Source organism: Hippopotamus amphibius, chromosome 2, assembly GCF_030028045.1.
Source record: "Hippopotamus amphibius kiboko isolate mHipAmp2 chromosome 2, mHipAmp2.hap2, whole genome shotgun sequence".
NCBI lineage: Eukaryota > Metazoa > Chordata > Mammalia > Artiodactyla > Hippopotamidae > Hippopotamus > Hippopotamus amphibius.
In genome coordinates this window covers 186,370,840-186,398,610 of record NC_080187.1, presented here as the reverse complement: position 1 = coordinate 186,398,610, position 27,771 = coordinate 186,370,840, and the positions used below count along the sequence as shown (strand labels likewise).

The following is a 27,771-nucleotide window of genomic DNA, read 5'->3' as shown; positions in this document are numbered from 1 at the left end:
ATCTCTGGGCTTTCTATCCTGCTCCATTGATCTATATTTCTGTGTTTGTGCCAGTACCATACTGTCTTGATCACTGTAGCCTTGTAGTATAGCCTGAAGTCAGGAAGCCTGATTCCACCAACTCCATCTTTCCTTCTTAAGATTGCTTTGGCTATTTGGGGTCTTTTGCGTTTCCATACAAATCGTGAAATTTCTTGTTCTAGTTCTGTGAGAAATGCCATTGGTAATTTGATGGGGATTGCATTGAATCTGTAAATTGCTTTCGGTAATATAGTCATTTTCACAATGTTGATTCTTCCGATCCAAGAACATGGTATGTCCCTCCATCTGTTTGTGTCATCTTTGATTTCTTTCATGAGTGTCTTATAGTTTTCTGAGTACAGGTCTTTTACCTCCTTAGTTAGGTTTATTCCTAGGTATTTGATTCTTTTTGTTGCAATGGTGAATGGGATTGTTTCCTTAATGTCTTTTTCTGATCTTTCATTGTTGGTGTATAGAAATGCAAGAGATTTCTGTGTGTTAATTTTGTATCCTGCAACTTTACCACATTCATTGATTAGCTCAAGTAGTTTTCTGGTGGTATCTTTAGGATTTTCTATGTATAGTATCATGTCATCTGCGAACAGTGACAGTCTGACTTCTTTTCCAATTTGGATTCCTTTTATTTCTTTTTCTTCTCTGATTGCTGTGGTGTTTTTAAAATGGGTAAAGAATCTGAATAGTCATTTTTTCAAAGAATATACATAAATAGCCAATAACACAGGAAAAAAGGCTCAACATCATACGTCATTGGAGAAATGCAAACCAAAACCATAATGAGATGCTTCTTAACACCCACTAATGGCTATAATCAAAAAGCAGGCAGTAACAAGTGTTGACGAGGATGTGACAAAATTTGAACCCTCAGATGCTACTGGTGGAAATGTAAAATGGTAAGACTGCTTTGGAAAGAGGCAGTTCTTCAAACCTGTGAAATGTAGAATTACTGCATGTCCCAGCAATTCTATTCCTAGATATATTCAAAATAATTAAAAACAGGTATTCAAACAATTACTTATACTGAATGTTCGTAACATTATTCATAGTAGTGTTATTATTATAATAAAAGTGTTATAGAATAGTATTATTATTCTTAAAAAATAGAAACAATCCAAATATTCATCAACTGATACATGGATAAACAAATGTGATTAGGTTATATCCATACAGTGGAATATTACTTGGCTATAAAAGGAAGTGAAGTACTGAAACATACTTCAGTTTGGAGGAACTCTGAAAACATTATGCTAAGTGAGAGAAGCCAGTTACAAAAGACCGTGTATTACATGATTACAGTTACATGAAATATCCAGAATAGAACATCTGTATGTACAATAAGTAGATTAGTGATTTTTTTTTTAGGTCTGTGGGGGCTATGATTAAATTTAGGTAAAAGTTGTTTTTATTATACCAGTATCTCTGTTTCTTTTGTATTTTAAAAATTTTACTGATAAAAAAGATAAAAAAATAAATAAAAATCACTCAATTACTTAAATACTACACAAATAACAAAAACATACAAACTGTTGCTAAACAGAGAGGACGGAAAAGGGAAATATTCCAAATATGTTATATAAAACCAACATTATGTTGACTTCAGGTCTGATATAATATGGAATTTATAAATCAGTTGTATTAATAATTGTTATGCTGAAAGCCTAAATAAAACATTAACGGGTGGAATCAAGTTTGAAAGAATAACATAATCATGCCTACATTCCTGGAATGAACTGTTTTTGCAATTCACCTGTGAAACTGTTTGTGTTTGGCAGTTTTTGGGAAAGTAGCTCTTTGATAACATTCTCAATTTCTTCCAGAATTATTGGCCTCAAGTCAAAAGCCATTAATCATGCTTGATGATGAAGCATTATTCTATTTCCATTATAAATAGAGACAGGATAAGGAAATCCACTATTGCTATCATTATTTAACACTATTCTGGAAGTCAATCAAATAGGCAAACAATGAACTAAAATACATAAATATTGGAGAAGAGGCAAAATACCTGGAAAACCCAAGAAAATTAACTGGAAAAGAATTAGAAACTATAATGGAGTTTATTTATTTATTTACATATACATGTATCTGTTCTTTTTCAAATTCTTTTCCCAATTAGGTTGTTACATAACAAATAGTTTTTGAATGCCCTTACAAGCAGTAGCTTTTTGAAAATGTAGTGAAAGAAAAGATCCCATTTGCTATAGTGTCAAAAAAGATAAGATACTTAGGAAAAAAATTAAGGAGAAATCTGCCAGCTCCGTTTTAAGAAAACTTTAAAACTATACTCCTATGGGAGTATAGGCATGAAAGAAAAAAACAAATCAGAAGGCACATTTCATTCTTGGATTGGAAGATTCAGTATTACAAATGATAAAAGTTGTTTCCAAAATTAATCCATAAATTCATTATATTCCCAATCAGAATAACAGCCAAATTCTCTTTTGGAACTTGACAAAGTAATCAGACGTTTTTCTGGAAAAATTTATGAGAATTGCCAGGAAAAACTGAAGAGTTATGAGTGTAAATATGTCTAACAGATTTTAAATGTATTAAAGAGCCATAGTAATCCAGACAATGTGGCAGTTAGGACTAAAATTCAGATCTTTAGAATCTGGGCTCCAGCACATTTTTTTTAAACCTTGAATTTGGAAATAATTTCAAATTTGAGAAGAGTTGCAAAAATAAACAGTATAAAGACTATTCTTATACTCTTTACCTATTCACCTATTACTAACATTTCCCCCCATATACCTTATCATTCAGCACTCTATTTTTATTTATTTTTTATTAAAAAAAGCTTTTTATTTGATTATTTACTTTGGCTGTTCAAGGTCTTAGTTGAGACACGCAGGATCTTTGTTGCCATGTTCAGGATCGTCATTGCAGCATGCAGGATCTTTAGTTGTGGCATGAAGACTCTTAGTTGTGGCATGCATGTGGGATCTAGTTCCCCGACCAGGGATTGAAACCGGGCCCCCTGCATTGGGAGCACAGAGTCTTACCCACTGGACCACCAGGGAAGTCCTTCAGCACTCTGTTTTTTAGATTGCCTTTTCTCTCTTACTTATTTACTTGCTCTGATTCCAAATGATTATTCCTTCATTTGGCAAACAATTTTCTTGATTAAATATCACCAGATGGGGCTTCCTAGGTGGCGCAGTGGTTAAGAATCTGCCTGCCAATGCAGGGGACATAGCTTCGATCCCTGCTCCAGGAAGATCCCACGTGCCACAGAGCAACTAAGCCCGTGCACCAAAAAAAAAAAAAAAAAAAAAAAAAAACACACAAAAAACACCAGGTGTCTACTACCTGGAACAGTCTATCAAGTTTTAACCCTTTCAATTCATTCTCTTGTTTCTGTTTTATTTAAAGAACGCTTTTAATTCTGATTATTTTCATTTCCTCTAATATCTTTTTAAAAAGCTATAGGAATATTTTAGCATATACTCAGAGGGCTTTGTGGCTTGATTTTTATATCCTCTTCATTCCATAACTTATCCTAGAAAACTGTTTTTGTACTGTTTTGTGTTAAGTAGCTGAAGAATCCTTGGGAGTTAAATTATTCATTCAGTTTACAAAACTAGCCTCCCTCTTCCTACATCATGGAGTTCTGGTCTGTTTGTGGTTTTCCTGAGTCATGTGGCCTCAGAACACTGAATTTAGTCCTGAACTAACCTGATCTTCTTGGATTTCTTTGGCTTTATAATTAGATTAAAAAAATAATTGGTCATTCAGACTTATTTTGAAGGTAAGTCTGGATATTCTGGAACTGATTCATGATCTAGATTTGACAGAAGGGCATTTATGGCTAGTATGTAACTAGTAAGTTGCCACCCAACAGTTCTTTGTACTTCGCATTTGTGTCATCTCTGCTTCGGTGAATGTGAAATCCATACTCTGCCAGCTGAGTGGCATTGTGCCAGCCATAATAGGGATTTACCAAGTGTAATTAGACCTGGCTGATACTAATCAGCCCTTCATCCAGCATTTGGCAATATCTCTTCAAGTGTATTTAAGAGAAGTTTCTTTCTAGTCCTGAAGTACATTTCTGGGTTAATTATTTAGGTTTCTAAAGTCTATTTTAATTATCACCGTTTTGTTCGCTCTAATGGACCTTCTTATTTTCTAAGCTATAAATGATTTATTTAAAAGTTTCTTCTGTACTTACCAGACCTCTTTGAAGAACTCAGCTTCTGATTGATAAAGTATGGAAGTAATGAGTAGATTCTTTTAACTCTTCACTTCAGACTACTTTTTTGAAAAATTGAAAGGAAATATTGAGCTAAAAAAGATAAGAAATAGGAATGTAGTGGATTAACATTGCTCTTAGTACCTTTGGCACTGTTTTTATCTCTCTCTAGCAAAAGCTTCTGGGGAAAATCTCCAGAGAAAAGGTGACATATTGAAGAGATGGTAGAAATTAAAATAATAAAGCACTGGGGAGTGAGAAAGAATAGGTGCAGAATAAATGAGTAGGTTAAAGTTTTGGTCACCAAAAATAAAATACAGTCCATTAGTATGGTCTATAGCAGGTAGGTTAAAATCGAATATTAAAAGCCTTATACTGAATTTCTACTGGATTTTATGTGTGTGTGTGTCTTAAAGACCTACTATATTTCTTTTCCTTCTGTTTAAACAACTTATTGAATTGTAACTTGCATACTGTATTAAAAAATTTCCCCATTTAAAGTATAACTTTAGTGCTTTTTTAGCATGTACTTCATTCTTTTTTATGACCAAATAATATTCCATTGTATGGATTACACACCATTTTATTTATCCATTCATCAGTTTATGGAAATTTTTTCCACTTTTTTTGGCTAATATGAGTATGCTGTTACAAACATTTGTGTACAAGTTTTTGTGCAGACACATGTTTTCACTTTTCTTGGATAGATACCTAGGAGTAGAATTGCTGGGTCATATCGTAACCACACTTAACATTTTGAGCATCTCTCAGACTGTTTTCTAAATTGTACCATTTTACATTTCCACCAGCAGTGTATAGGGTTCAAATTTCTCCATATCCTGACCAACACTTGTTGTTATCTACCTTTTGATTGTAGTCACCTTAGCAGGTATGAAGAGGTTTTGATTTGGATTTCCATACTGGTTTATGATATAGAGCGTTTAAATGCATTGTTTTAGCTAATTGGTTTGGACAGGCCTTTCATTAAGGAAGTGGTATTCTGTAATGCAATTAACATTTTTTTCCCATGAGTGTCAACAGGCCCAGATTTTAGTCTTGCTTTTTATATCTGTTGAGAGGTTCTTTGACCTGGATGGGATCTTTATTCTTTAAACGCCATTAATCTTCTTCCTTAACAGAGTGGTTATAAGGATCAGTTGAAATAAATTAGTTAGAAAAGTTTTTTTTAAGCTGTAGGGGACAACCAATCCCTATAATTTATTGTTCTCTAATGATATACTTAGTTTACTCAGGGAAGAACATTTGTAAGGAAGAGCATCATAAAGGAGACCTCCATGGTTTTGCCTCCCTTCCTTTCTGTCATCTCTAGTGCCAACTTGGCCACAAGGAGTTAAGCTAAACTGATGTGAATAGCAACCTCTTGAGCTGAAGTTAAATTCATTTTTGGAGGATGGTATAAATAACTCATTGAAATTATTGTTATAAATTAATCTTTCTCATCCACTTACTTGTATACAACATTGGTAGTATGTTTTTCTATACTTTCTTGCAGAACTTACACTGTCCCTTGAATGAAGAGGTAATTGCCCAAGCCAGGAAAATATTCCCTTCAGTGATAAAATATATTGTAGAAATGACTATATGGGAAGAGGAAAAAGAACTGCCTCCTCAACTCCAGATAAGGTGGGGAATTTTTTAAAAGGGAGAAGTTTTCACAATGGTTATTTATATTGCAAAATGGGTTTTTGAAAAATGTCTTTGTTATTTACTGCTTTAACTTATTATGAAAATTTTATAGAGAACTGCCTCATGGGAGTACTTCCAAAATGTCCATTTATATGAGATGTTCTGGTAAGACACTATACAGAAGTTAAGCCAAAGGAAGAGCCTAATCAGGAGCTTCTGATTTTTAAGAAAAAGCATTTTGGGGTTCTTTTTCTAAATGATTGACAGGGACCTGGCAGCCATTCATCTCAGTAGGGAAGTAAATTGCCCAGTTTGATCCTGTCCTGGACCAACTCTCAGGTTCCCTAAGAGGTTCGTGAACAAAGATGGGGACTTTGGAACAGTGTGTCTCCCTTTAGTTCAGATATTATCTCTTTTCTTGATCAAAAATCTTGAGGGTAGGAATAAGGAGATAGCCCTTTGCCCAGTGCTTTGGGATCTAGGATTATTTCAGGTGTAGGAATTTAACAGTTTCTTTTAGCTAAAACCCAGCAATTTCTAACAACTGTGAGTCTTTTAGTGACAGTAATATTTGCTCTTACCTTACAAATGCAAAAGAGAATTCTAGACCTGATATGAAATACAGTTTGGGGCTTGTGGGAATTTTTCTACCTGTGTAATATTAAGAGTTTCACAAATCTAAATATAGTTTTTTGAGTTTACTGGGTTTATTTGTATTATTCTAGGAGAGGGAATTAAGAATTTCAGTTTTTAAAGACATTAAATGTATTGTTTTGACTTTTGCTGGACCATAAACTGCTTGGAAAAATAAAGGTCATCTGAGATTGTGTCCACAAAGGTTTTAATATCAGATATGTTGATAGCATCAGTTAAAGGCTTTAAGAAACTTTGTGTTGGTAAACATAATACTAGCAATCTGCCTGTCTAAAAAAGGGTGGATTGCTTGACTGTGGTCATGCATGTAGACAGCACTAGAGTTCACAGGTCTGAATTCTAATTCTCACTGCTTATTAGCTTTGGCACCATAGAGAAGTCTTTTTGAGCCTCTATTTCCTAAGCTATAAGAGGTCTGAGAAAAGCTGCCTCTTAGAGTTATGAGAATCAATTCAGTATTTAGTGAAAGGTTATTATAAACTGTTTAAAACTGACAATAACTTCTGACATTTGTGTAGCCCATGACAGCCACTTTCACATATTTTGTAAGATCCTCACATCACTCTCAAATGTAGATATTATACTCTTCATAGAGGTGGAAGAAATAGTCATCTCAGCAAGATTAAAAGCTTAAGTGGTTTATCTAAAGTCTCACAGTCAAATGGTAGTGCTGACACTTTAAATATATACACCTTTAAAAAAAAAACTTAAATGTAGTATAAAACCAGTATCACTTGAAGGTAAAAACAAAAATAAATAAAAACTAAATATTAATAACATCTATTTATCATTGCCTGCTTGAAGTTTCTGAGCCTGAGGCCTGTCTCCCTTTGTCAGAGTGGGAGATTGGCAAGAGTTAAGAATAGTGTTAAAGATGGGCTTCCTAGGTGGCGCAGTGGGTAAGAATCCACCTGCCAATGCTAGGGGACATGGGTTCAATCCCTGCTCCAGGAAGATCTTACCTGCTGCGGAGCAGCTAAGCCTGCGAGCCACAACTATTGAGCCCGTGTGCCACAACTACTGAAGCCCATGCTCCTAGAGCCCGTGCTCAGCAACAAGAGAAGCCATGGCAATGAGGAGCTAGCACACCACAATGAAGAGTAGTCCCGACTTGCAGCAACTAGAGAAAGCCCACGTGTAGCAATGAAGACCCAACACAGCCAAATAAATAAATAAATTTATTTATTAAAAAGAAAAGAAGTGTTAAAGACAGACTGCCACTTACTGAGAATAATATTTTACTTCTGAAATTAAGAAAAATTGGGGAGCAAACATGGAAAAGGTAATACTTTTATCAGGGTTGTAAAATTTTATGGCATCGTACTACTTAAAACCACCTCCGGTCAATGATGGGTGATGACTTAGAGAGCCAGGATAGGGAGGGTGGGAGGGAGTTGCAGGAGGGAGGGGATATGGGAATATATATGCATAAATACAGCTGATTCACTGTGGTGTACCTCAAAAACTGGCACAGGAGTGGAAAGCAATTATATTCCAATAAAGAGCTTTAAAAAAAAAACACCTCCTATACTAGTGTTACAGTGGTTCTTTTCCATATGTAGGGAACTACATGGTGCTGCTTTATCACATGGCATGTATTATTTTAGCCTGTGTTTCATGTTTTCCTTTGTTTATTTGTTGCAGTGTCTGAATACATATCTTTTTTTTTTAACAGAGAGAAAAATGATAGATACTACTGTGTCCTTTTCAATGACGAACACCATTCATATGACCATGTCATATACAGTTTACAAAGAGCTCTTGACTGTGAGCTCGCAGAGGCCCAGTTGCACACCACTGCCATAGACAAAGAGGTTCGTGAGCATCATTTGAATTATTATGCTGCCTTCATCAGCTTCCCAGATATTGGGTGTTGACTAGCCCTCGCCAAGTGCCTTCATATTGTGTTAGCCATCCTCTTCATTTGTTCCTTATAGCCTAAGTAAATTGGTTGAAACTTGATTTTTCTTTGTGTGTATAAGATAGTTTCAGATGAGTATAATTTTCCTCTTTTATTCTAAATAATTAGAAAGTTACTGAATATACTTGGCAAAGAGTAGTTAAGAATGTCAGCTCAACCTCTGTTTCTATAATTATTTATTGAATGAATGAATAATTGCATGAATTATGAAAAGTTGGTTAGTTCTGAGGTTTTAACATTTTGCATTAAAACTATTTTTAGCATAATATTGATAGCATAGCTCAGCTTTTATTTAACACCCATCCAAAGCAAAATGTGTTCTTCAGGTATGCAGAAGGAATATTAACGTAATCTCTACCCTCAAGAGGAGTGTAAGATGGTGGAAAGAGCATCATGTGATTCTAGGGCTTGAGGAATCAATATCCTGGCCATACCTCTAACCCGCTAGTGGACCACAGTGTGTTATGGAACACATTGAAGAATTTTAAGTTTACTCATGAAAAGTATTAAGACATATAATAGGAGTTTATTATACCTAACTTGTTATTGTCTGATAGAAATAGAATATACTACAGCAAGTAAATAATTGGCATTCTTACCTAGTAGGAAATGTAGGATCCTAAAGTACAGAAACTCTCTACTAGTGGTATTCTACTAGTGGTAAGTTCTGAAGCTACATAAAGGTGCTAAACATTTATGTTTATCCACTAGGTATTGTCAATTTTTGGACTTTCAGGCAGTCAACAAAAGATTGATAATTAAGAACTTGTTGGGTTTTGGAGATTTATATTACTTTTTGATTGGGATTGTCAATCTACTACCTAATTCTCATGTTTGTCTATTATTAGGGCCGTCGGGCTGTTAAAGCAGGTGCTTTTGCTGCTTGCCAGAAAGCAAAGGAAGATATAAAGGTAATTTTCCGAGTTAGAGTCAAAAAGAATTTTAAGAGGAATGCACATTACAAGAGCCCAAGTAAAACAATTATATTGTTGAAGTGGTTTGACATCCTAAGTAAAGATAGAATTGGCCCATTTAGACCCAGAGATTTGGAACTGCAACAGTTATATCAGCATGCCTAGAAGACAGATTTTCCATGGATGGTTGGAGGGTGGTGGTTGTGATGGTTCAGGCGGTAATGTGAGTGATGGGGAGCAGCAGATGAAGCTCTGCTTGCCCGCTGCTCACTTCCTGCTGAGCAGCCCAGTTCCTAACAGGCCTCAGACCACTACTCGTCCGTGGCCAGGGGTTGGGGACATCTGGTTATATGATTTCTAAATTTTTTTGAAGAATAGATTACTTAGTAAAAACAAAAATTTTAAAACTAGTTTGTTTTTAATATTCCTTTCATTTGTAGAATCATTCAGAAAATGTCTCTCAACATTCCCTTCATGTAGAAGTATTACACTCTGAGGTTATGGCTCATCAGAAATTTGCTTTGCGTCTTGGGTCATGGATGAATAAAATTATGAGCTATTCAAGTAAGCATATAGCCTATTTTTCTTATTTTTTATAAAATACTGTCTTTTTAAATAGCCACAAATTAAAAAATGTCATTGAGTATAAAATAAAATGGTTTTTGTTTTTTATACATTTTGCTTATTTTCAGTATTGCATTTCAAATGCTGTGAATAATGTTTTATTGGCTCTTGATTCTTTGATGTTGACAGAATTATTCTTGACATCAAGCGTGGGAGGATTACTTAGTTTTTTCATATGTTATTATAGGAAATGTACTTTTGGGAGAAATACTTTAAGAATAAAAATTATGTGACTGGGACTTCCCTGGTGGCACAGTGGTTAAGAATCCGCCTGCCAATGCAGGGGACATGGGTTCGATCCCTGGTCCATGAAGATCCCACATGCCACAGAGCAACTAAGCCCATGCGCTACTACTGAGCCTGCACTCTACAGCCTGTGAGCCGAAACTACTGAGCCCACGCGCTGCAACTACTGAAGCGCATGCACCTAGAGCCCTTGCTCCACAATAAGAGAAGCTACTACATTGAGAAGCCCCCGCTCGCCACAACTAGAGAAAGCCCGCACACAGCAACAAAGACCCAATGCAGCCAAAAAAAAAAAAAAAAAAAATTATGTGACTTCTTTTGTTTTTAGGTGACTTCAGACAGATCTTTTGCCAAGCATGCCTTAGGGAAGACCCTGACTCTGAGAATCCCTGTCTCATAAGTAGATTAATGCTTTGGGATGCAAAGCTTTATAAAGGTAGGTAGATCTTTTTACTTAATGCTGTTTGTCTTGAAGCAAAGGAATATTATGACCTTAAAGTGGAGTTGTAATCCCTTTTGTTTATTAAATCAGTGAACTTAATAAGATATTATGCTTTCAAGGTGAGGTTAACCAATCAATATGTATTCTTCTGTGTTAAAACCCAGGGATATTGCCTTTTAATTATAGTGCCTTTTCCTTTAGTCAGAACCAGTAAAAAGAGTATGTATGTATTCATGTAGTAGTACTATTATAAAAGCTATGTTAATTTTCATTTTTAAAATCTAAATGAAGAACCAAAAGTAAAAGGTGAGAGAAAGGCTACAGGGGATGGAGAAGGGAAGGTACAGAGTAAGAGTAGTCTTTACTGAAAGAGAATGAAAAGGAATGGAGAAAGGTTGGGAGAAGTAGGATGAAATAAGGTACAGCAGTGAGAGGGGTACAGAAAAAGAGGGAAAAGGCATTACATGTATGTATTTTAAATTCTAGCTATTAAATATTAATGTAACAAATGCCACTAATATTTGAGTCCTTGAGGTCTGTTAGCATGTGAAATATTTTTATAATATTCTGCCACTACTAATAGCTGGAATGTTTTTTTTGCCTTGGTGATACTCCTCCCACTTCCCCCAAAAATGATCTATAGGTGCCCGTAAGATCCTTCACGAATTGATCTTCAGCAGTTTTTTTATGGAGATGGAATACAAAAAATTCTTTGCTATGGAATTTGTGAAGGTAATTGTTCTTTATAAATAGATATCAACAAATATAAATAGAAGACCATTTTTTTGTAGGTGAAATAATGGAAAAGGGATAATTACAAAGCAAGGATTTAATTTTATAATTCATTTCTTTGTCAAAAAGTTCATTTATTTTGACATTTGGGTAGTATGGAAATAGTAGTCTGAGAGAGGACATAGGTGGAAAATGACCTACTATTTGCCTGGACAAAGCAATAGGACGTTATCATATTGATGAATACCTTTATCTTTTCTAAATCATTTGTCTGTTAGTAAAATTATAACAAGAGCAGTGACTAGTTGAAAGGCATAGCAGGGAAAAGGAACAGATAGATATACATGCTAAAAGGAAGCAGGAATTTGATGGGCAAGAGTTATACTTAACTGTTTGAGGCTAGAATGTAAAGATAAAACTTATAGCTTTTTAATAGTTTTATTGATTTATTGTATATCCCTTACATTGTTATATTTCTTTTGTGTCTCTCTCTCTCAGGTTAGATTAGTTAGAACATGTACTTCTTTAACCTACTTTGCCTTATACAGAGGTATCCAGTAAATACCTCTGTTGGTTTACTCTGATTTTGAGTTGCAAGAAATTCTGTGAAACTTAGGACAGAGGTAGACCCAGGATGGAAGTGGAAGCAGGGAGTGAAATAATAATTGTAATAGGTAAATGATACTGTGGGATAGGATACCTGCAATTCCTGGGTTTCATAAATAGGTTGTTAAAAGCAACTGAGATATATGGTTTTTTGCAAGGTGGTAACAACTCAAGTTTTCAACTCTATTCTTCTAAAACTCTTTAGAGAGAGAATATTGGACGTATGTGTGATCTTAAATGAAGTTTTTTCCTTGTACAACAGCAGTTCTTCCTCTGTAGATGATGTTTTTCTGTATACCATGGTTACCTCTTAAACTTTGTAAAAATTCTAAGGGATGAAATTAAATAAGTAGGTCAAGGATCTCACACTGTGCTTACACATAATAGATGCTTGATGCATGACTGGATGTATTATTATTTTTGTTCTCCCAAGATATCAGGGTTGGTTTTCAGTTGGTATGCACCAGTCTGGATAAGAAGTTATATACAGCCAGCATCTATTCTGTTTAAGGCTGGGTTGAATCTGATGGTTGGCTTTCTGGGTCATATCAGCTTCTAAATACTATAAAATAGTTCCTGCCTTGTTCCATTGGGGTAAAATCTGCTAAAGATTGCCCCAGATTCTGTTCAGAGGAAGGATACACTGCACCTTTGCAGTCCTCTGTGATTTTTACCTGTGTGTGTGTCTCTGTGTGTGTGTGTGTTTGTTTTGTTTTTTAAAATAGTTCTTAGTATCCAACTATGCTAGATTGGGTAGCTGAGTTCATATTCAGTCTTTCGTTACTCTCTTTCTAGTAAATTTTTGTTGACCATTATATCTCCCCTTAATAAATAGGAATTATAATACTTTTCATCTTACACACAGAAACAAATATAGCAGCTGTTAAAATTAGGATTTTAAAAAGTTTTCAGTACTCATTTATAGTTGCTTCTCCACTTGTTATATCTTTCAGTATTATAAGCAGCTACAGAAAGAATACATCAGTGATGATCATGACAGAAGTATCTCTATAACTGCACTCTCAGTTCAGATGTTTACTGTTCCTACTTTGGTATGTATTGATTAGTCTTGGCAATCTTCCTAAGTAATATTTATTTTATTTTTTAAGAATTTTAGTTAGTGTTGAATCAAATTAAAACAATTTCTGAGTCACTATGTTATTTTAATTACATTTGGGAAATTAAATAATGCTTTAGTGTATCTGCATGTGAAAACACTTTAATGTTACCCAAAGACTAGGTAACTTGTGGAGTGGGAGTGATGGCACTACCTTGGTCCGAAAGTCCTCATCCCTGCAGGTGAACTCTAGAGCTGGTTTCTCATTGTCTAGAGAAACTTAGGAGCAGTGCCTTTTTTAATACCAAAAAAAATTTCTTTTTGCTATTTTTTTGTTCTTTAAGGTTGTTGTTGTTTTTGTTGTTGTTGTGGGGTGAGGGGATAGAGTAAGATAAAACAAAGCAGGAGGAGAGTATAACCATCAGGCATTTGCATGAAATGGTGCCGCATAGGCCTGGAAGGAGAGTAGAGGATTCTGCTTCCTTTTTATACTACTACTTTTCCTGTTTCTTCTGGACAGTTTGGTTCCTACTTTCTCTTTTCAAAGGCCAGAGAAAAGAATGGAAAGAGAAATTGGATATCGAGTGAGGGAGAGAGGTTAGAAAGATAATATATATGATAGAAGCCTGAAGTATATCTGTTTGTTCTACTTTGCTCACTATGTTATTAACAATGGTAAACATTCATGTAAATAACCTGTGTAATGGGCTTGGGGTGTTCAGACAGGTGTTTTCTAGTTACTGAGGAATAGGGAATTTTTACTTTTAGAAAATAATTTCTCAGAAATTGCTATTCTTTGAGACTAAGGAGTGTGTTTGATGCTCAACATTTATTCAAAATGACTTACCAGCCAAATGAATAAATAAAGTCCATACTATAATGAGTTAATACTAAAGACAATATTCTTGACATATTCTGCAGGCTCGGCATCTTATTGAAGAGCAGAATGTTATCTCTGTCATTACTGAAACTCTGCTGGAAGTTTTGCCTGAGTACTTGGATAGGAACAATAAATTCAACTTCCAGGGTTATAGCCAGGACAAATTGGGAAGAGTATATGCAGTAATATGTGATCTAAAGTAAGTTGTTCCAGTCAAAAGGTGAGGGTACCTGTTAAACACGGTTGTGTTTATTCTGTCCTATAAATAAACATCTGATCTTTTTGGTTATCTAGGAATCTTTCTAATGATGCCAAGTACAAAGAACTGGGTATTGTCATGTCAATAAATGTTTTAAGTGAAGGCTTCTTACAGAGTTAAAATCAGGTCACTAAAGAAGGTACTGAGGAAGGGCCTCTCACAGGAATTTAGGGTCTCTTGGGGTCACGAAATGAATCTCCATCTTAGTCACCATGCCTTCCACTCACTTCCACTTATGCATTTTGGTTCTGCCTCTCTTGCATAATCTCTTTGTGCTTAATTTCAGATGATCTTGTTGATGTGATTTTTTTTTTAACTCCCTTTTTCATACATATGACCAAGTTATATTCATCAGGGGTTTCTTAAGTTTTTCTCCCCGAAGAGAGTGGAGTTTCCTTTTAAACTAAAGTTGGAATCATATGATAGATCACATTTGGGATCATTGGACCTAAAAGGAAATACATTTCTGTTTTTTCTAGACATAGATGGTGAATACTATAAGGATTATGCTAAACTATTCAATAAATCATAAACTTCAAAAAATTATTTTAATATATTAAGACAAAATATGTTTCATTTAGTTCACTATTTAAAAAAAGAACTCTAAGGTGTATACGATTATTTATTCTATCAGTCTAATTCTGTCCACTTCTTCTAGTGATCATGTAAGGTATAGAGAAATGGAAACAAGTTTCCAAACCAACCTGGAAATAATTTAGTCTAGTTAGAAAAATACATTTGACAGATTTCTGGAACTATGCATTCGATCCTTGATATTACCAAGAAAAATACTTCCAGAGCTTTTCAGATTCCTCAATTTCTAAATATGATTATGACATGTAATTCTGTCTTTAAACTTCAATAAATTATCACATCTTTGGTACAGGTTGAGATGATGATGAGTTCAGTAGTGAATTACATTATGCAAAGCAAACGAAAAATATACAAAAACTCCTAATGGCACTACTTAAAGTTTAGTGTTAAATCGGTGTATTTATCATTCCTTTGGTCTACTGTATAGGGAAAATCTCTTTACTGTGGTTCTCGTTACTCTGAAGTATTCTTACAGCAGAGTTATTTTTCTCTCCAGAGAAGTGGTGCATAATCACATCACTGTTTTATCATAGTTTATTTTATTGTGTGGATCTCTGACTATAATTATTCTCTGCAGTGAATAATTTAGAGTTAACGCATGCCTAGATACTTCGCCCTATGGTAAAACTTTAGGGCCCCTGGTTGGGAAGGTAATTTTAAAGTTTTCCCACTCTTCTGTTGCTCGCAATTTCTCTCCTACATTCTTACATAAATAGAGATATCTTTAATGACAAGGAGAAGGGAGAATTAATGTCTTTTGAATACCTGTTTAGCAGACACTATGCTAGACTTCTCATATAATTCACTCTCACAAGAGTCCTGTGTTATTTATTAGCAACTGCTATGTGCTAAGGAGCTTTACTATTTTACTGCATTTTATTCTGTATTCTCATAAGGTAGGTGATATAATCTTTATTTGTAGATTATAATTATTTGCTGAAGGTCACAAAGCTAGTAAGTGGCAGAATTTGGCTTTGAGCCTAACACTGTTTATCTGTAATACTCATGTTTCTTTCACTACATCATGTAGCCTCACAGGCTACATAAACAACAACAACAAAGCCTTCTCTGAAACATGGCCTAAAACACCAAACAGATGTACCTTTCATTTAGCAAATAATTAACGAGCCCCATTTCTCAGTCTCTCATTGTAGAAATGTTGTAGTCATTCTTACTATATCCCCAGATACTTATTCATTCACCACTTCTTCCTGAAACCCTGCTTGTAAATCAGTTAGAAATAACCACATATACTTAATGCCTTTTAATTGTTTCTAGAATAAAGTACAGATTCTTCCAGAATTTGTAGCTCTCCATAGTCTCACCCTATATACTACTTATCTGACTGTACCTCAGCATGAAATAAGTTTGTTGGTCCTAGCAGAAGCTCTGTTCAGCCTGCCTCAGGAAATTTTCATTCTTTCAAAGCACTACATTCTAACCTTTGAATAGCCCCTTCTGACTTTTAGAAAGTTGTTATTTTATATTGAACTCTGTCTTTTTGTAGCTTTCATTATGTGGCTCTAGCTCACCCTTTGTCTATTCAGAACAATTCAATGCTCATTTAACTTGAAATATTTGAAGTCAGCAGGCACACCTGCCAACTCTTCTTTATGTTAAGTTGCATCATTTTCTTTAAATATGCCCATTTCATATTTAAAATTCCTTCTACATTATTGTCCTCTACTAAACCTGTTTTAGTTGATTGTATATCACTTAAGGTATACAGTAGTCTGTGTCATGGAAGGAAGGGATTATTACCTCCCTCATTCTAAATAATACACCTCTATTAATTTAGTTTCATTTGTCACTCACTCCATGGAAGATATCTGTTGGGATACTATAGAAATGAAACTTAGAAAAGAGATGGAGTTGAACGTTGGTTCTATTAAGTGAATATTATACTTTATTTACTCTAACCTGTTCCTTCCTTTTTCTGAAAAGTATAGCAGATTCTCAATCCAAGTCACCATCTTCCTCTCCTATTCTGTCCAACCATCTCCTGCCACTACTTTTACCGCCTGTTTTTATGTGCAGATTACCTTTCTTTTCCTTTCTTTCTTTCCTCTTCCTTTCTTCCTATCTCTTACACCTTCTTTACTTCCTAGGTCTCCTGCAGAGGTCAGGCATGAACTATGTGAGGTCACTAGAAACTAGAAATGTAAATTCTCTTCTCTAGATCTGTGCTTCTCAAATATGAATATGAATGCAAATCATTATGGAAGCTTGTTAAAATGCAGATTATTTCTCAATAGATCTGACTAGAACCCAAGATTCTGCACTTCTAAAGATTCAGTTGATGCTGATGCTTCTGGTTTGTGAACCAGCCTTTTGAGTAGCAGTGCTCTAGAAAACAGCCAAACATTGATGCCATTTGTTCATTGTGGTAGAGTTTAAACTTTAGTCTTTTTTACTTTTACTTTAAAAGAATGGTTTAAAATGTAATTAGCATATTTCAAAGTTATTTCTTTGATAAAATCCTGATGATTGTATTTTAACTTTCAGTGTATTAATGGATATTTAAAGAAGGGAAAAATTAAACCACAATCTGTACTATCTTTACAAATAAAACTAATTACTCCTCCATCTTTTTGCCTTGTCTTTTATATTCTGCATTACTTCCTCTGTGCCCCTTTTTTGGAAGCTTAACATTGGATTACAGTGTCCAGTATACATATCTGTTTCCCCCCCTACACTTTGAACCTCAAGGGTAGGGTATCTTGTTCATGTTTATGTTCCCAGTACCTGGTGTGTAATAGGAATTGATTTGGGTTGACTGAGTGCAAAATAAATTTTACTAATTGTTAATGATTCCTTCTTGAGAAGTTATTTCATGATAAACCATGTTCCCATTGAGTATGAAACCCAGATTGTCTTTACAGCCAAAAGAAGTATTGGTCTTGTAAATTATAGGGTAAAATGGGTCTGTTTATCTTTTGAAACAAATACATTCTGATATGTAAGCCCAGATGACATAGGTACTTCTGTCCTTCTTCTGGGTTCTAGGCAAAGAAAGCCTGGAGGTAGGAAGTCTGTTCTAAATTTCCTGACCGACCAGCAGTAGTATATCTGTGGTACTGAAATCAGGTAGCAGGAATGAATGGCTCTGGGACCCAGTGCAGAATATTAACACAAAGTTGTACAAATCTCTAGTCATTACATACTGAGAAGGAACAACAAAGGTATTGAATCCTCAGGCCAGACTCTATGTGTTGTACATTTTCTGTAATTCTCATGACTGCATACTTTAGGGGAAAAAAGTGTGTCATTTTAATGCACAAAAATATTTTATAACAAAATATTCTGAAATAGTTTTCACAAACAGCCTACATCATGCACATGTTTTTTTTTTAATTAATTATATTTATTTATTGGCTGTATTGGGTCTTCGTTGCTGCACACGGGCTTTCACTAGTTGCTGCGAGCGGGGGCTACTCTTCGTTGTGGTACGCAGGCTCCTCATTGTAGTGGCTTCTCTTGTTGTGGAGCTCAGGCCCTAGGCACGTGGGCTTCAATAGTTGTGGCACATGGGCTCAATAGTTGTGGCTCACGGGCTCTAGAGCACAGGCTCAATAGTTGTGGTGCACAGGCTTAGTTGCTCCACGGCATGTGGAATCTTCCCAGAGCAGGGCTCGAACCCATGTCCCTGCATTGGCAGGCAGATTCTTAACCAGTGTGCCGCCTAGGAAGTCCGCACATGTAGTTTTGACATGCATTTTGAGGCTGAAGGGATTTCAACTTGCCCTTTGGGTGAAGGGTATGAACAGTTCTAGAAAATTTGTACTGTGGTTGTCCAGCTGTGACAGGCTAGGTTCCTTCTAGGTTCACTTAATCAGACTAACTTTTGAGTGGAAAAGTCAGTCTTAGCTTTGACATCTGCCTCTCTCAGAGCATTCACCTTTTGCTGGTATAGTTCTAGTGCTGCCTAGAATTATAAGAAATTAGAATCCATAATTTTGGTTAATCAACATTATCTATAGCCCTGAGAACCTTAAAACTATCTCAAAATAGGAAAGTGAAATGTTTCTTTGTCTCTTGAAATGACAGGTATATACTCATCAGCAAGCCCACGGTATGGACAGAAAGATTAAGAATGCAGTTCCTTGAAGGCTTTCGATCTTTTTTGAAGATTCTTACCTGTATGCAGGTATGATAGTTCTTCTGTACATTAGTAAGATAAATTTATTAAAAAAAAATTAATTCCAACCTCACGTTTTGTTTTGTTTTGAGCAAATTATGGTTTTTATTTGAGGAAGAATAAATCTAGCAAAGTAGAATAAAATTTAAACACTGCCTCACTGATTCTGCTTTAATAGATCTTTCTGAATAGCTTAGTTAACTGCTGCTGTTACTATTGTTTATTGATGCTTACCTGTGATAACTGTAGTAAACACTTTCATGCATTATTTCTTTTGAACTCATAGCAATCTTATTAGTGGCTTATTATCCCCATTCTACATATAAGGGAATCATAGGTTAGAAATAATTTGACCACGGTCTTACAGCTAGAAAGTGACATAGTTATGATTTGAACTCATGCATTCTGACCTAGCGTAATAGCCATGTTAAAAAACTATACGTACATGAATATGAATCCTGATGATTTTATATTTTTTGCCAGTGGAGGAGTAAAGAAAGGGGGGCCCATATGTGTATGTTAACCACTCTTTTCTTGCAGGGAATGGAAGAAATCAGAAGACAGGTTGGGCAGCACATAGAAGTGGATCCTGACTGGGAGGCTGCCATTGCTATACAGATGCAATTGAAGAATATTTTACTAATGTTCCAAGAGTGGTGCGCTTGTGATGTAAGTAAAATTTGTTAGTAGGATCAGTGCCTTTTTAAGTGTTCTAATTGTTATTAATAGTACAGTTTATGTTGCAGCTTCCTTGATGTAAAGTTTTATTACTTAAGTAGTTTCTTATATATTTGAATTATCTTATTAAATTTGTAGTTTTTTTTTACACTTAATGAGAAAATGTGCTCCATGGTATTCCATTTACCTTTGGGAATAGTGGAATTTAAAAAATAAAACACAGTAATCAATTAGTAAATTAATTATTGATAAACTTATTTCCTTGGACATGAATATTAATAATATGAAACTTAGGACTGGACTTTTAAATATTCCAGCAATGGAGAGGGGTGGATATTTACTCCATCAAGAGCCTTGTTATGTGAGTTAAGCCATTAAGAAAATTAATTTTAACATAGAGAACTAATGTTTTTCCTTAAGCAATAATTTTAGAGCATAACCCTCTTTAAACACATAATTCTACCCCAGATTCCCTTTTGAGAAGATGACCTCATTTATTTCTGTTCTGAGAAAATTAACATTATCTGAGTCAAATTCTTTCTTCTCCAGTTTCTCTGTACCTCTTACTGTAGACTCTTCACTAAGTTTCTATGTGTATCTCCACTGTTGATCTCTTTCATTTTACCTGTTTCTTTCTAAAAGTAATGTCTCTACCTAGGTTCTTGGTCCCAACCTATATTACTTCTTCTTGGAGTTTGCTTCCTCAGTTGTCTCCTCTAGTTATTTCCCACTCTCGTTTATCTGCCTGTAAACACACAAGACTATCCTATTCTTTTTTTTCCCTCCCTCTCTCTTGTTATTTATTTATTTGTTTATTTATTTTTATTATTATTTCTTAAAGCTCTTTACTGGAATATAATTGCTTTACACTGTTTTGCCAGTTTTTTTCTGTACACCAGAGTTAATCAGCTGTGTTTATACCTGTATCCTCATATGCCCTCCCTCCCATGACTCCCTCACAGCCTCCCTATCCCAGCCCTCTAAGTCATCACCGTCATCAAGTTGATCTCCCTATGTTATGCGGCAACGTCCCACTAGCTATCTGTTTTACATTTGGTAGTGTATATATGTCAGTGCTACTCTCTCACTTTGTCCCAGCATCCCCTTCGCCCCCCTGCCCACCCCGTGTCCTCAGTCCTTTCTCTACATCTGTGTCTTTATTCTTGCCCTGTCACTGGGTTCATCAAAACCATTTTTTTTAGATTTCATGTATATGAGTTAGCATACGGTATTTGTTTTTCTCTTTCTGGCTTACTTCACTCTGTATGAGAGACTCTGGGTCCATCCACCTCACTACAGATAACTCAGTATCATTCCTTTTTATGGCTGAGTAATATTCCACTCTCTATATGTGCCACATCTTCTTTTCCATTCATCTGTTTCATGTCATCTGTGAACAGTGACAGTTTTACTTCTTCTTTTCCAATTTGGATTCCTTTTATTTCTTTTTCTTCTCTGATTGCTGTGGCTAGGACTTCCAAAACTATGTTGAATAGTAGTGGCGAGAGTGGATATCCTTGTCTTGTTCCTGATCTTAGAGGGAATGCTTGCAAGTTTTTCCCCATTGAGAATGATGTTTGCTGTGGGTTTGTCATATATGGCCTTTATGATGTTGAGGTAGGTTCCCTCTATGCCCACCTTCTGGAGAGTTTTTATCATAAATGGGTGTTGAATTTTGTCAGAATCTTTTTCTGCATCTATTGAGATGATCATGTGGTTTTTATCCTTCAATTTGTTAATATGGTGTATCACATTGATTGATTTGCATATATTGAAGAATCCTTGCATTCCAGGGATAAACCCCACTTGATCATGGTGTATGATCCTTTAAATGTGTTGTTGGATTCTGTTGGCTAGTATTTTGTTGAGAATTTTTGCATCTAAATTCATCAGTGATATTGGTCTGTAGTTTTCTTTTTTTTGTAGTATCTTTGTCTGGTTTTGGTATCAGGGTGATGGTGGCTTCATAAAATGAGTTTGGGATTGTTCCTTCCTGTGCAATGTTTTGGAAGAGTTTGAGAAGGATGGGTGTTAGCTCTTCTCTAAATGTTTGGTAAAATTCACCTGTGAATCCATCTGGTCCTGGGCTTTTGTTTTTTGGGAGATTTTTAATCACAGTTTCAATTTCATTACTCGTGATTGGTCTGTTTATATTTTCTGTGTCTTCCTGATTCAGTCTTCGAAGATTATACCTTTCTAAGAATCTGTCCATTTCATCCAGGTTGTTCATTTTATTGGCATATAGTTGCTTGTAGTAGTCTCTTATGGTGCTTTTTATTTCTGTGGTGTCTGTTGTAACTTCTCCTTTTTCATTTCTAATTTTATTGATTTGAGTCCTCTCCCTCTTTTTCTTGATGAGTCTTGCTAGAGGTTTATTAATTTTATTGATCTTCTCAAAGAACCAGCTTTTAGTTTTATTGATTTTTGCTGTTGTTTTCTTTATTTCTATTTCATTTATTTCTGCTCTGATCTTTATGATTTCTCTCCATCTACTAACTTGGGGTTTTGTTTGCTCTTCTTTCTCTAGTTTCTTTAGGTGTAAGGTTAGATTGTTTATTTGGGATTTTTCTTGTTTCTTGGGGTAGGATTGTATCGCTATAAATGTCCCTCTTAGAACTGCCTTTGCTGCATCCCATAGGTTTTGGATCGTTGTGTTTTCATTGTCATTTGTCTCTAGGTATTTTTTGATTTCCTCTTTGATTTCTTCAGTGATCTGTTGGTTATTTAGTAGCGTATTGTTTAGTCTCCATGTGTTTGAGTTTTTTTTACAGTTTTTTTCCTGTAATTGATTTCTAATCTCATAGCCTTGTGGTCAGAAAAGATGCTTGATACGATTTCAATTTTCTTGAATTTACCAAGGCTTGATTTATGACCCAAAATGTGATCTTTCCTGGAGAATGTTCCATGTGCACTTGAGAAGAATGTGTAATCTGCTGTTTTTGGATGTAATGTCCTATAGACATCTATTAAATCCAGCTGATTTATTGTGTCATTTAAAGCTTGTGTTTCCTTATTAATTTTCTGTCTGGATAATCTGTCCATTGGTGTAAGTGGGGTGTTAAAGTCCCCCACTATTATTGTGTTCCTGTCGATTTCCTCTTTCATAGTTGTTAGCATCTGCCTTATGTATTGAGGTGCTTCTCTATTGGGTGCATATATATTTATAATTGTTATCTCTTCTTCTTGGACTGATCCCTCGATCTTTATGTAGTGTCCTCTCTTGTCTCTTGTAACATTTTTTATTTTAAAGTCTATTTTATCTGATATGAGTATCGCTACTCCAGCTTTCTTTTGATTTCCATTTGCATGGAATATCTTTTTCCATCCCCTCACTTTCAGTCTGTATGTGTCCCTAGGTCTGAAGTGGGTCTCTTGGAGACAGCATATATATGGGTCTTGTTTTTGTATCCATTCAGCCAGTCTTTGTCTTCTGGTTGGTGCATTTAGTCCATTTACATTCAAGGTGATTATCGATATGTATGTTCCTATTACCATTTTCTTAATTGTTTTGTTTTTGTTTCTGTAGGTCCTTTTCTTCTCTTATGTTTCCCGCTTAGAGAAGTTCCTTTAGCATTTGTTGTAGGGCTGGTTTGGTGGTGCTGAATTCTCTTAGCTCTTCCTTGTCTGTAAAGCTTTTGATTTCTCCATCGAAACTGAATGAGATCCTTGCTGGGTAGAGGATTCTTGGTTGTAGGTTCTTCCCTTTCATCACTTGAAATATATCGTGCCATTCCCTTCTGGCTTGCAGAGTTTCTGCTGAGAAATCGGCTGTTACCCTTATGGGAGTTCCCTTGTATGTTATTTGTCATTTTTCCTTTGTTGCTTTTAATAACTTTTCTCTGTCTTTAATTTTTGTCAGTTTAACTACTATATGTCTTGGTGTGTTTCTCCTTGGATTTATCCTGCCTGGGACTCTCTGCACTTCCTGCACTTGGGAAGCTATTTCCTTTCCCATGTTAGGGAAGTTTTCAACCATAATCTCTTCCCATATTTTCTTGGGTCCTTTCTCTCTCTCTTCTCCTTCTGGGACCCCTATAATGCAAATGATGGTGCATTTAACACTGTCCCAGAGGTCTCTTAGGCTGTCTTCAGTTCTTTTCATTCTTTTTTCTTTATTCTTTTCTGCATCAGTGATGATCACCATTCTGTCTTCCAGGTCACTTATTCGCCCTTCTGCCTCAGTTAATCTGCTATTGGTTCCTTCTAGTGTATTTTTCATTTCAGTTATTGTGTTGCATATCTCTGTTTGTTTGTTCTTTAATTCTTCTGGGTCTTTGGTAAACTTTTCTTGCAACTTTTCGATCTTTGCATCCAGTCTTTTTTCAAAGTCCTGGATCATCTTCACCATCATTATTCTGAATTCTTTTTCCGGAAGAGTGCCTATCTCCTCTTCCTTTAGTTGTCTGTCTGGTGTTTTATCTTGTGCCTTCATCTGGTACAAAGTCTTTTGCCTTTTCCTTTTCTCTGTCTTTCTGTGGCTGTGTTTTTCAGTTCCACAAGATGAAATACTGGTGATACTGCTTGATTCTGCTGTCTGCCCTCTTGTGGAGGAAGCTATCTAGGAGGCTTGTGGGTGCTTCCTAATGGGAGGGGCTGATGGTGGGTTCAGCTGAGTGGGCGGAGCTCAGTAAAACTTTAATCTGATTTGGTGGGTGGAGCTCAGTGACACTTTAATCTGCTTGTCTGCCAGTGGGTGGAACTGTGTTCCCACCCTGTTCGTTGTTTGGCCTGAGGCTACCCAGCACTGGAGCTTACAGGCTCTTTGATTGGGCTAGTGGCTGACTCCGGGAGGGCTCATGCCAATGTGCACTTCTTGGAACCCCTGCCGCTAGTGCTACTGTCTCCTCGGTGAGCCACAGCTGCCCCCCACCCCTGCAGGCAACCCTCCAACACCAGCAGGTAGGTCTGGTTCAGTCTACTGTGGGGTCACTGCTCCTTCTCCCTGGGTCCTGGTGAGCACACTTTTTTGTGTGTCCTCCAAGAGTGGAGTCTCCGTTTCCCCCAGTCCTGTGGAGGTCCTGCAATCAAATCCCGCTGGCTTTCAAAGTCTCATTCTCTGGGGATTCCTTCTCTCGTTGCTGGACCGCCAGGTTAGGAAGCCTGACGTGGGGCTCAGAACCCTCAAGACTTCTGCAGTATAACTGTTCTCCAGCTTGTGTGTCACCCACCCAGCATTTATGGGATTTGATTTTAACACGATTGCGCCCCTCCTGCTGTCTTATTGCAGCTTCTCCTTTGTCTCTGGATGTGGGGTGGTTTTTTTTGGTGAGTTCCAGTGTCTTTCTGTCAATGATTGTTCAGCAGTTAGATGTAATTCCGGTGCTCTTGCAAGAGGGAGTGAGCGCTCGTCCTCCTACTCCACCATCTTGCCATTAGTCTCCATTCATCTGTTGATGGGCATTTAGGTTGCTTCCGTGTCCTGGCTATTGTAAATAGTGCCGCAGTGAACATTGTGGTACGTGTTTCTTTTTGGATTATGGTTTTCTCTGGGTATATACCCAGTAGTAGGATTGCTGGGGTCACATGGTAGTTCCATTTTTAGTTTTTTAAGGAACCTCCATACTGGCTGTACCAATTTATATTCCTACTGGCAGTGCAGAAGGGTTCCCTCTTCTCCACACCCTCTCCAGCATTTACTGTTTGTAGATTTTTTGATGATGGCCATTCTTACAGGTGTGAGGTGATACCTCATTGTGGCTTTGACTTGCATTTCTCTAATGATTAGTGATGTTGAGCATCTTTCCATGTGTTTGTTAGCCATCTGCATGTCTTCTTTGGAGAAATGTCTATTTAGGTCTTCCGTCCATTTGTGGATTGGGTTATTTGCTTTTTTGGTATTAAGCTGCATGAACTGCTTGTATATTTTGGAGATTAATCCTTTAGGACTGTCCTATTCTTAAGAACAATGAGAATAAAAGCCCCCTTACTCATCATTGCTACCTCATGAATCTCTTTTTTACCTCTTCTGTTCCACCAGTAGCCATTGGTCATGGGTTCAGAGTAGCGGTCACCCTCACAAACACAGTAGACTTTAATCTAGTACAGTAGCTGTATAGAACAATAAGGACAGGAAATATTGTCCCGCAGCTACCACAGAGTATACTTTTTGGCTCTCCTCATGTTTATGGAGGGCATGCTTTATTGTTGGAGATGAGGTTAAAGTGTGTGGTGTTCATCTTGACATCTGCAAAACCTTTGGAAGTCATCTGCATTTACTGTTGACTCTCTTTAGCTTCTAAAACTTCTTTAGAGCCAGGCTTCTGCCCTTACCAATTTATAGGAACTGCTTTTTGAGAAAATTTCAAAGGATCTATTTAGTAACCAAATTCAGAGGTCTTTTCTAAGTCCCCCATCTTCCTTAAATATCTGTAACATTGTATGCTTTTGAGAATCTTAATCATTTTGAAACTCTTTCCCTCTGATTTTCACAAACCTACTTATCTTAATATTTCTGTTACTGAGTACCTATTTCAAGAAATGATTGCCTTTTTCACATCAATTTCTTCTGCCTACTAAATGAGACATTCCCCAGTGTTTTTTCTTACAGAACTTTTATTTCTTCCACCCCAGTTAAAACTTCATAATTTTCCCAAGCTATGGTATCACTTCTGTTTGTGTGCTACACATTACTGCTTAGATCTTCCATTTATATTTCAAACTCAGAATATCTTAACTTGATTTGTCATCCTTTCATTCTACTTCCAGCATGCATTTTCTCTTTTTGAATCCCTTGTTCTGTTCATGCCACCATGATGCATATGTTCATCCATGCAGGAATTCTGAGAGCCACTGTGTTCAGTGTGTTAGATGCTAACAGACTTTTGAGGGGAAAAAAGTGTTGTGTTCACCTAAGATTGGGAAATGCTAGGTGGAACAGAATCAGACATGATTTTTTTAAGCCACTGAACTTCTCAAACCCTTTGATTAATCAGTGTGCTCTTTTCTAAGAGGGATATTCCCAAAATTTAACTGTAAAATTCCTTTTGTAAGATAAAATGTGTGAGAAATACTCTTAAAAAGTATTTTTTAATGTACTTTGTATGACTCACCTCCCTGCCATACTCACACAGATCTGAGTCTTCCTTATCCTAAGTTTATTTTATAACCCTAACTTCCTTCTATGGGTTTTTTCTTTTTTGCCCTGATTGCCCCCACCCTAGTTGAGTCCCTTATCCCCTACACTTAACTTAGTAGTAAACTTTCTGTTGGTTTCCTTGTCTCCTAACACTACCCTCTCCAATCTGCCACCGTCAGTGACACCCACTGATTCTTTTTTTTTTAATTAATTAATATTTATTGGCTGCATTGGATCTTTGTTGCAGCATGCAGGCTTTCTCTAGTTGCAGTGAGCGAGGCCTACTCTTTGTTGTAGGCTGCAGCCGCACACGGGCTCAGTAGTTGTGGCTCATGGGTCTAGAGCTCAGCCTCAGTAGATGTGGTGCACAGGCTTGGTTGTTCCACGGCATGTGGAATCTTCCCGGACCAGGGATTGAACCTGTGTACCCTGTTGGCAAGCAGATTCTCAACCACTGTACCACCAGGAAAGTCCCATCCACTAATTCTTCTTGAAGCAATTATGTTGACTACATTATTATGCTTCAGACACTATCAGTATATTCCAATTCACATGGCAATGCCAAGGCATATTTCCAGTTTAATTGTTCATTAATTCTATCCATAAACCCTTTGATTTATCTAGTTTTTATTCCTTTCCATTGCCTGAACAGGAGTTGTACTTCCTCTTATTTCTCTTTGTTTATTCTATATCTCTGCTTACAGTGCTACCATCTCTCCATCTTCTCACCATACTTAAATTCTGCATATTCTTTCAGACCCCACTCAAAAGCTACTTTTACAAATATGTATTCCCAGTTGTTTGTGATTCTTCTTTTCTCTCTCTTTTCTTTCTTTCTTTCTTTCTTTCTCTCTCTCTCTCTTTCTTTCTTTCTTTCTTTCTTTCTTTCTTTCTTTCTTTCCTTTTGAGCTATTGAGGTTATTAATTTATACCATTTACGTGGCTTACAATCTTTTAGTTTGGTTTTAAGTGTGCATATGTGTGTCTGACTGTCTTAATGTTTCCTGCAGGTTTACAGATCCTATTGAGGTAGCTCTAGTAACACATAGAACAATTTTGTGTTTGTATCTAGTGAA

General features: G+C 36.2%; 1 protein-coding gene across 9 annotated transcripts in view; it reads left to right on the top strand.

The window, feature by feature from the left end:
- UBR1 (ubiquitin protein ligase E3 component n-recognin 1) overlaps positions 1-27,771 on the top strand; it is a 154,756-nt gene that overhangs the window by 55,161 nt on the left and 71,824 nt on the right. For all 9 annotated transcript variants that reach the window (XR_009051332.1, XR_009051331.1, XM_057721874.1 and 6 more), the window contains 10 exons: positions 5,742-5,872; positions 8,205-8,343; positions 9,299-9,361; positions 9,805-9,928; positions 10,563-10,670; positions 11,320-11,408; positions 12,968-13,066; positions 13,993-14,150; positions 18,852-18,951; positions 19,483-19,611. Coding sequence is in view for 7 of the 9 variants with exons in the window: in XM_057721874.1 (XP_057577857.1) it covers positions 5,742-5,872; positions 8,205-8,343; positions 9,299-9,361; positions 9,805-9,928; positions 10,563-10,670; positions 11,320-11,408; positions 12,968-13,066; positions 13,993-14,150; positions 18,852-18,951; positions 19,483-19,611 (1,140 nt within the window). In the remaining 2 variants the exon portion in view is untranslated. The remainder of the gene's footprint in view (positions 1-5,741; positions 5,873-8,204; positions 8,344-9,298; positions 9,362-9,804; positions 9,929-10,562; positions 10,671-11,319; positions 11,409-12,967; positions 13,067-13,992; positions 14,151-18,851; positions 18,952-19,482; positions 19,612-27,771) is intronic.